Source organism: Choloepus didactylus, chromosome 5, assembly GCF_015220235.1.
Source record: "Choloepus didactylus isolate mChoDid1 chromosome 5, mChoDid1.pri, whole genome shotgun sequence".
NCBI lineage: Eukaryota > Metazoa > Chordata > Mammalia > Pilosa > Megalonychidae > Choloepus > Choloepus didactylus.
In genome coordinates this window covers 122,244,963-122,255,420 of record NC_051311.1, presented here as the reverse complement: position 1 = coordinate 122,255,420, position 10,458 = coordinate 122,244,963, and the positions used below count along the sequence as shown (strand labels likewise).

The 10,458-nt window shown below is 35.5% G+C and overlaps 1 protein-coding gene across 1 annotated transcript; it reads left to right on the top strand.

The window, feature by feature from the left end:
* Positions 1-3,529: 3,529 nt before the first annotated feature.
* Positions 3,530-5,969, top strand: LOC119535422 (developmental pluripotency-associated protein 2-like). Its single transcript, XM_037837785.1, has 3 exons — positions 3,530-3,552; positions 4,112-4,211; positions 5,109-5,969. The coding sequence occupies exons 1-3, from the start codon at positions 3,530-3,532 to the stop codon at positions 5,967-5,969; spliced, it is 984 nt and encodes a 327-aa protein (XP_037693713.1).
* Positions 5,970-10,458: the final 4,489 nt, after the last annotated feature.

Sequence of the window (10,458 nt, the reverse complement as noted above, 5' to 3'; positions counted from 1 at the left end):
CATTAATGAGACATACAATGTGAAAATGCATTATATGGCAAAATACTCTATGAATGTAAGCTATTGTTTTTATTTCATGAAGCAAGGAAATAAGGTATGTTAAGTGACTAACCTGACAGAGTCACAGCAAACAGCTATGTGTTTCTGTAGGACTCCATTCACTGCTTCAGGCTTCAGGTAAACTGAGTCATGTTCTCTTCAAAAGAGAGTACTTCCACTAACATTCCTCAAAACCACACAGCCTATTTGAAAACAAATTAGTAAGAGAAGAGACTTTAGAGTCTACATAAGGAGATATCGATGCAGCTTTGTATTTAGGAAGGAGCACTGTAATGACCTTCTGAGTCCCCAAGGAAAAAGTGGGGATTATATTCTTCTAATATCTTAATTATTCCCTTGAGAAGCATAATTAACATTAATTTTTCTAAGATATCAAGTGGCTATTGAGTATAGAGAACCTTAGGAGAAATTTTTAAAAATAATAATAAATGTGGTTAATTAGAATATAATTTAGATAATTTAAATGACTCTATTTGACATATAATTATAAAAGAACACATTAATCCCATTCTGACTGATTTTAGTTCCTGATTATGTTCTTGAAAATGTCCCAGAGGCAGAAATGCCTGTGAGAATAATTCTGAAAATGCAGTCATAAAGGAGGTTAATATTCTGAAGAATAAATGTATATTTTAAATATGCATTGATTCCTTTCATGCAAAAAAAAAAAAAAAAAAAAAAATGAATCCTGGATCCATATCTGTGAGAGTACAGCCAGAAAGAACATGCATATTTATAATGTACTAATATATTGCCTTAGTTTGCCATTCTGCCAAGACAAATACCACACAATGGCTTGGCTTAAACAACAAGGATTTATTGGTGTATGGCTTCAGAGGAAGTCCAAAATAAAGTCAAGGGCAAGACCATGCTTTCTCTCTGAAATCTGTAACATTCTGGTGCAGGCTTGCACCAGCCCTTGGTTCCTAGGCTTGCATCTTTGGTTCTGTCCCATGGCATTGTCTTTGGTCTCCTCCTTTGGTTTTGGCTAACTTTAGCTTCTTCCTGTGTAGCCTTCTCTGCCTTCTGGCTTCTAGTTTCCTCTCTCTAGAACGTCTCCAGTAATATGGATTAAGACTCATCTTGATTCAGTTGCCCAAACCTTAACTAAACATCTTCAAAAGCTGCTAATTACAAGTAATTTTATACCTACAAAAACATGGATTAAGAGTAAAAATATGTCATTTTATATGAATTATATAATTGAATTATAGAATTGAATTATGAATTCAATATGAATATATAATGAATTATATAATTGAATTATATGTATATAATTCAACCTACCACATATATATACATCTTTAAAAGCTCCAGTTATAAATAATTTCATACCTACAAGAACATGAATTAAGATCATGTCATTTTGGGGGTACATAATTCAATCTACCACATACATAAAATGTAAAATGCATTAATGTGTGGTAATATTCATTAATATGGACCCAGGGCTCATTGTTTTGTATCAATTGAATATGTACACTATCCATAAGGATACCTCACAAATTTTACAATGTCACTGGTAAGTAAAAAGCAAAAAAAAAGGCACACTGAGAAAGAGAATAGAAATAAATAAGACACTTTAAAATATATTACGTCTAAAATGATATACAATGTTTCCTTAACTAAATAACTTTGTAAAATTTTACAGTAGTTAGGGCACAAATAACTATATAATTAACTGCATGTAAATGTATATGTGTAAGTGTGTGTTTATGTGTGTGTGTGCATAAAAGCTGCATCAGTATTTGTTGACCTACCCAAAGGTGTGGTATAGAAAAATATGATTTTATGAAACATTTAATTAAGTAATTTCCCCCTTTTAATCCACTGTAAAATGTAGGATAATAAACCAACATTATTTTCCTTCAAATCTATTAATAAATAACCCAGACCTTTGATTACATAAAAGTCAAAGAATAAAGAGCCCTGAGGGCTGAGGCTCTCAGATTGCTCTATTTTCTGCATTCCCTCAAGGTAAAATATCTTTCATTTGTCAACTCTAATTCCTCTTATGGTGGGACATTTCCTCATGATCTTTGCAATTAAAATCTGTGCTCTCAGTGAGAATTGTCATCCATGGGTATTCTAAACTTGCCCTGGAGTTTGGAGCCATTCTCATGTGGCTGATTCTCATTTGCCTCTCTTTGGGTCCCCATTCTCAACCCCCCCCCCTGCCCCCGCTCCCAACCCCACTTTGGTCTAGCTTTTACATCATTGTCTAGATATGGGTTTTTCTTTGATGATTCTTTTTCTACAGAAGGTGGATTGGATCCATGTCATGTCCCTTGGCTCACTGGCAAAAGTTTTCCAATTGGCAAACAAGAAAACCTCTTCCAGGCTTTATGCAAGAATTTTAGCTCTAACTCCCAGCCAGGCAAAGGAGCATGGGTCCTTTAATCCTTTCCACTCATATCTAATCTTAATCTCTGTGAGCTGTTCAACTTTCAGTCAGCTTTGAGTTCTGTGTTTGTTTACGGCACCTGAAGATTTCTATTTTTTTTTCTTTGAGCTTCCAATTAAGCTATTACCAACAAAGTTCAAATATTATCAAATACGTGCTTGGGGTCTTTACAGTTTTTTTCAGACCATCATTTTGATTGGAAGATTAGCTTAATCACTCTATAGCAGAAACAGATACCTCAGTTTCCTATGATGATGTCTCTACAGTACTGTTAAACACTAGTTTAGAAAAAAAATTAATCATTAAAAGATAGATACACTAAAATATATCTTTTTTAAAACTTTCTACCTGTCTCAGATGTTTGGGAATAAAAGAAGATAATTCTGCTTAAAAAGAGCCTTATTACTTAAAATGAAAGTGATAAAATTTGAGAAAATTTTTTTATTCAGAAATAGAAATTTTCTCCCTTCATGTAAACTTCTTGCTCTGACTCAAATCTGAGGGACTTGTGACTTTTATTTTCACTAGTTAGCAGCTCATGCAGCTTGTAGGAAAGATATCTTGATATATATTCATGAAAGGAAAGGATTCTCTTGGGATTAGAACACTAACTAAAGCACAACCCATCTTGGCAGTGGACATATGATACAGCATATTATTTCAGGCAAATAATTATAACCTTTCAAATTCAATTTGTAGGGACTGTATATGGAGAGACCTGAGGCATTTTCTAAAAGGTGAGGGTAAGAAAAGGAGGTAGAGGAAAGTAGAATAGCTTAGAGGTAATTTTCATAATTAGATTGAGGTAGTTAGATAGGGAAGGAGGGAGGGGGAAGTGACCCTAAGACCCATAACTTTTAGAAGTGAACACCTAACTCTCCCACACCTAGCCCTCACTCAGGTCAGGTAGGCGCATAAAAAGAACCAATGAAAAGTGCAGCTCATCAGTCCCTCATTAGCATAATTAGAGGGGGAAGGGCCCTTTCAAGTCCTTTTAATGCAAGGATCCCGACTTCAGAGGACTTCTCCTCCTTTGGAACATGCCCACACTCAGCCTCTTCGAGCATGTACTTTCACTATGCATTAAGGTAGTTGGCTGCACACACTGACTAGTCCTTGGATTCTTTGACTGTACGCACTGACTAGTTCTCAAGTTCTTTCCTGGAACTGAGTCAAGAACCTTCATGGTGTCAGCCCTTGATTGAGGTCTCGATTTCTCCAAGAACTCCCAGGGCTGTCCAGCATCAAGATGAACAAATGTAATTCTCTGTCTTTAAAGGGACTACAGGAATTCTATAGATCAGGAAAAGGATCTGTTAGGGAAATAACGGACACTTGTTAAATGGCCATGGCCAAGACCTCACTTTCCCTCACCTCCTTCTCTGGGAAGGTCGCAAACACCTGCTAAGTGGCCATCCTCTGGCATCCTGCTACCTTCCCCTCCTTTTCTCTTGTGTGTCAGCTGCACCATTGGGAGAGATGTCAAGTCTAATGAGAAAGTCCTGCCAGACCTTAATCCCAGAAACCAGGAACAAGCAGCCCCAGATGCTTATCAGAACAAGAATTCTCCATGGCTGGGCCCTCTCCCCCTGAGATCGATAAAAACCACACTTAAACAGTATATGGATCAGTCTCTCTTCTTCACAGCAAAGTGGGGTGTGCAGAGCTGCGATCTAATGACCTGACCTCCCCAGGAAACCAGCCAGATGGGACCTCTTCCCCTGCTCTTTTGGACTCTTTGTGCCATGTAAGTGACAAAGAGATTATCTGCCTTTTCTGTATTGTTTATACTACAAAGAATAAAGGGATCATTTGCTGAAAGTTTCTGTAGTGCCCTGAGTCTATGTTTCCACAATGCACTATTATAGCAATTTGCTCCACAGTATTCCTGATATTTAAGTACAAGGACTAAAACAAACCTTACATTAACTGTTAATGGACTGCCCATTACAATATCTGAACACAAGTATAACCTACAGAACTTTGGTTGAATTTGGAAATAAGAATATATATTTGGAAAGCAATTACAGCAGTATTTGTAGCAGTTATCCTGCCTTTAATATTTAATAAACCACCTGGAGAAGTCAAGATTTCTGTCTCAGAAGACATATGTATGTGCTCCATAATGACCACTTCCTGAAATTTGAGGGGTTAAGTTAGATAATTGCCCTAATTTTACATGATTGACTTATAAATTTTAAGCAATCTGACTATGAATGACTAAAGTGAACATTTAATTCTTTCAATCCAAGAAGACAAGACTTTTTATTAAAGTTACAAAAGTGTTTTTATATCATCAAATATTAATGTTGGAATGAGGGACAAGAAATATACAATAAAAGTAAAAGGGAGAGGAAAGGATAATATGAGTGGGCTAGAAAGAGATACAACTCTTTCTCTGTTATGACTCTAGAGGGAAAATATCTAGAAACTTCACAGAGGTCTAACAAATGTTGGTATTATTGATAAGAAAATAAAGGGTAACTAGGAAAATAGGACTAATAATTTCATTTTGGCACTTCTAATTCTGAAAATTTAGGAAATAATTCTTATAATAATTTAAATGTTTAAAAAGTGATGGGGAGAGCTTTGTTAGACTAGGACTGGAATTGAGTTTCCTCGCCCTTCAGTTTGAGAAAAAAAGAATGTCTTTGAAGAGGAATTAGAGGAAGAACATGTGATAATCACATTAGTTCCAATAAAAGAGGAATCTCAAGTGGGTCATCAGATGGAACCAAGTACTTCAACTGCACAAGTTAAACCAAAGAAGTCTAGGAAAAAGGATAAAGTTCATCTTCCTCAAATGAATGAGCAATTCAAAGCTTGCTCAAAACGTAAAGTACCAATGCTTCCCTTGCCGACCATTTTGCCTCCTATTAATAAGGTACACCGGGACACTTTGCGGAAGTGGTGCCAAAATTTTAATCTGAGTACCGACGGCCCGAAAATAGACGTTTATCTGAGGCTCCAGCAACATGCTTACCCTGAGCAAAAACAGGATATTCCTGACACACCAGAGGAGGCTAAGTTACAGTTACATTCGAAGAAATGCAAGGTGATGCCCAAGACAGCAAAGGATCAAAAAAGTTGTAAGAGAAGGGAGAGAGAAGAAATGACTAATAGAGTTGAAGTGATAACTTCAGCTCAGGAAGCCATATTGGTATCATGGACAAGAATTGCTGCAAGAGCAGCTCAGCCTAAGACCGTGAATTCATGTCCCATTCCCACTTCTGTCGAAATCTTTTTGCTTCAAGCCTCTGGTGTCAGATGGTGTGTGGTCCATGGCCGAGTTCTCCCTGCAGACACCCAGGGCTGGGTTCGCCTGCAGTTCCATGCAGGGCAGGCCTGGGTACCTGACACTCCTAAGAGGATGATCTCTCTCTTTCTGTTACCAGCCTGCACTTTCCCATCTGCAGACGTAGAAGATAATATGTTGTGCCCTGAATGTGTGAAGAGGAATAAGAAGTTAATGAAAAGATTAATTCTAATGGGGAAGGAGAAGTGATCTGCTTCGAACACACCAACATCTCTCTTTTTGGATGGGCAATGTTTTAATAAACAGCAAATAGCCTAGAGTCCATAGCCAAATTGACTTGCATCCCAATGATTGCTATATGCTGTGTCGTGTGCTAATCATCCTCAGTGCTGCCTGCTTTCTTGAGTATAAATAGGAATTTCTGGATTCTGGATTTGGGGTTTGCCAAAAAGTGGCTGCTACTGCTGCTTTTTTATGAGTTAGGTTTAAGAAGAGGTTTTCCCATCTGCTCCAATTAAAGTGTTTCTCAATGAATTGGTTCCATATAAATTGCTATTAGAGGAGAGTTCCATTACAGAAAAAGCATCAGTAAATATTTTAACATTAAGTATGTAGCGATATAGAATATGTTTTTGCTCCTTTAAGAAATTTTCTTGTGTGTATAAATTCACAATATTCAAAATGTGCTTAAGGGTATAAGTGACATATTTCTCATTGTAACACGGACACAGTTAGCTTTGTTGAATCATATTGTGTGTGTGTATTTGTACAATGAAATTTCTAAAAATGGATTTATTGTTGAATAAAATTCCTACAAGTGGAAAAAAAAAAAAAGTGATGGGTATAGTCTTATCTAATTGAAGGACTGCATCAGATTTTTCTGTAGGGGCTCAGGCAAAACGTAATATTCCCACAAAATAACATATGAAACAATAGAAAGAAGAATGAAAGAAAGAAGGAAGGAAGGAAGGAAGGAAGGAAGGAAGGAAAGGGGGGAGGACAAGAGGGAGGGAAGAAGGAAAGGGAAGGGAAGGGAGGGAAGGAAGCAGGGAAATTAAAAAGTAACACATCAGCAAAGAGTATATGACCATGACATAATGACAAGAGCTTTTGAAATGTAAATGTTATTTTGAATCTCTGGCACCAAGGAAACCTTCTTCCAATTACTTACTAAACTAAATAGCACTTTTCTAAATATTCCATGGGTAAAAGAAAAAAGAAAAAAATATATAAATTATTTTGAACTGAATAGAGATGAAAACAAATCATATCAAGATTTATGGATACCACTGAAATCAGTACCTAAAAGGACATTTATAGCACACCTATATCAGAATAGAAAAAAAATCTCAAATCAATGACCTCACCATTTTACCCAAAGAAATTGTCAAAAGAAGAGAACATTAAGCACAACATAGGCAGAAGAAAGGTAATAATAAAGAGCAGAGCATAAATTAATGAAAGAAAAAACAAAAAACAAAATAGAGAAAATCAATAAAACTAAAACCTGGAGCTCGGAAAAGCTCAATGAAATTGAAAAAGTTCTAGCCGGAATAATCAGGAGAAAAGAGAGAAGACACAAATTACCATATCAGGAATGAGAGAGGGAATATTATTGCAATTAACACAGACACTAAGAAGGTAAAGAAATATCATAAACAATTTTATGACAGTAAATTTGTCAACTTACATGAAATGTGCCTCCTCAGAGACTTAAATAACAAACCTCACTAACAAAGAAATAGATAACCTGAATAGTCTTATGCCTAAGAAATGGAATTTGTAGGGAATAAAAAGCAAAAAAAAAAAAATCCTCCATACAAAGAACACTCCAGGCTCAGATGGCTTCACTGGTGAACGTAAACAAATTTTCAAATATTTAAGCAATAAGTAACACTTTTCTAGACAAACTCTTCGAGAAAATAGAAGCAAAGAGAATACCTTCAAATTATTCTATAAATTCAGAATTATCCTAGATAAAACCAGATAAAAGACATTACAGAAAAGAAAATTACAGACCAGTATCATTTCTGAGCACAGAAGCAAAAATTCTTCACAAATTTTAGCAATTCAAATCCAAAATATATAAAAAAGGATAGTACATGATGACCATGTGGGGTTTATCCCAGGAATGCAAGCTTGCTTTAACATTCAAAAATTAACCACTATAATTCACCATCTTAATAAACTAAATAGAAAAGCTATATGATCATCACAATAGACATAGTAAAAGAATTGAATAAATCCAGCATCCATTCCTGTTTTTTTTCTAAACTCAGCAAACTAGGAATACAAGGACAGATGGAAATTGATAAAGGGTATCTCAAAAAAAGAATAAAAAAACAACAACAAACAAAAACCAAAAAAAAAAAAAAAAAAAAAAACTAGAGCTAACTTCATCCATGATAGTAAAAGAATGAATACTTTTCCCCCTAAAATTAGGATAAAGTCAACAATGTTTATTCACACCATTTTTAGTCAACATCGGAATAGTGGTTCCAACAAGTGCAATAAGGCAAGAAAAAGGAATAAAAGTCATCCAGATTGTACAGGAAGAAGTAAAACTATTTTTTATCCACTGAGTACATGATCATTTAGGTAAAAAAGTCTGACAGAATCTCCAAAAAAATCTATCAGAATTGATAAAGCAGTTTAGAAAGGGTGTAGGATACAGGATCAAGCAACAATAATCAATTGTATTTCAATATATTAGCAATGAACAAATGTAAATTGAAATTAACAGAACAATACAATTTGCCATGGCATCCAAAATTAAATACTTAGGGATAAATATGATAAATAAATGCAATGTCTATAGAGTGAAAACTATAAAACATTACTAAATAAGTCAACGAATACCCATACAATGACAAAATATACCATACTAATGGGATGGAGGACTCAATAAAGTTGAGGGGTCAGTTTTCTCTGAATTGATATCTAGAGTCACAGCAACCCCAATCAAAATCTAAGCAGACTTTTTGGTAGAAATTGACAAGATGATTCTAAAATTCAGATGAATATACAAAGGACTTAAAAGAGCCAAGGCAACTTAGCAAAAGAAAAAAAAAAGCTGGAGGAATAACAACATCTGACATTAAGCATTATTAAAACTTTTGATAATCAAGAGAATGTGGTATTGGCATAAAGATAGACAAATAGACAAATGGTACAGAAGAGAGTGTTCAGAGATATACCCACAAACATTTGGACAACTGATTTTTGACAAAATTGCATAGAAAATTTCATGAAGAAAGGATCATCTTGTCAATAAACAGTTCTGGAATAATCGGTACATATATTTTCAATACCTCTCACCATGCAAAACAAACAACTCAAAACTGACTATAGATCTAAATGTAAAATGTAAAACTCTAAACCTTTTGGAGGAAAACATAGAAGTAAGTATCTGTGAGTTTAGATAGATTTTTAACTATAATTACTATAACATTATCTATAAAAGGAAAATTGTATATATTTATTAAAAAAAAACCTTTTGCTCTCCTTAAAGATATTGTTAAGAAAATGGAGACAAGCCACAGCTTGGGTTAAATATTTCCAAATCATAAATCTCCTGAAGAACTTTTATCCAGAATACATAAAGAACTCTCAAAACTCAATAATAAAAAACAACACAATAAAACAAATGAGCAAATTATTTCAACAGACATCTCACCAAAGAAAATATATAGATGGTTTGCTAAAGCTGATGGAATGCAAAATACCAGAAATGGATTGGATTTTATAAAGAGGGTTTATTAGAGTACAAATTTACAGTTCTAAGACCATAAAAGTGTCTCAAGTAAGGTATCAATAGGATACCTTCTCTGAAGAAAGGCCCATGGCATCTGGGGTTCCTCTGTCACATGGGCAGGCACATAGCTGGAGTCTGCTGGGCCTCTCCTGGGGTTGGCTTCTGGTTTCCGTTGCTTTCTCCAAAATATCTCTACGCTTCTCTCTTAGCTTCTCTCTCTCAGCTCCTGTGCATCCTTGCTTCTTTCTCCCAGGACGTTTCTCTCTAAGTATCCGGAGGTCCTCTCTAAGCTTCTCCGGGGCAAACTCTGGATTTCATCTCTTAGCTTCTCTCCTGGTTCTGGTTTCAACAGCTGTCTTCAAATGTCTCTGCGTGTTTTCTCTCTAAGCATCTCTCAACTCTCCTGAGTCTCTGAGCTCTCTGAAAAACGTCTCTGCCTTTTATCTTCTCACAGAGGATGCCAGGAAACTAAGAACCACCTTGAATGGGCAGGGTCACATCTCCCTGGAAAGAACCTAATCAAAAGGTCCCATGCACAATTGGGTGGGTCACATCTCCATGGAATCAACCTAATCAAAAGATCCCACCCACAATAGGTCTGCACCCGCAAGACTGGATTAAAAGAACATGGCTTTTCTGGGTACATAATAGGTTCAGACTACACAGACGGCAAATAAGTAGTGTCAAAAGATGTTCACCATCACTAGTAATTAGGGAAATCCAAATTAAAATGATGAGATACTACCACACACTTATTAGAATAGCTAAAACAAAACAACAACAAAAAAAGAGTATACAAAATTTTGGTAAGGTTGTGAAGGAAGTGGAATCAATAGCATAAAATGGTACAACCACTATGAAAAACAGTAGGCAGTTTCTTAAAAAATTATACATACTCTATCATACAACCTAGGCATTGAAATTCTAGGGTTTTTTACTCAAGAAAAATGAAAGCATATGCCCATACAAGCACAACTACATGAA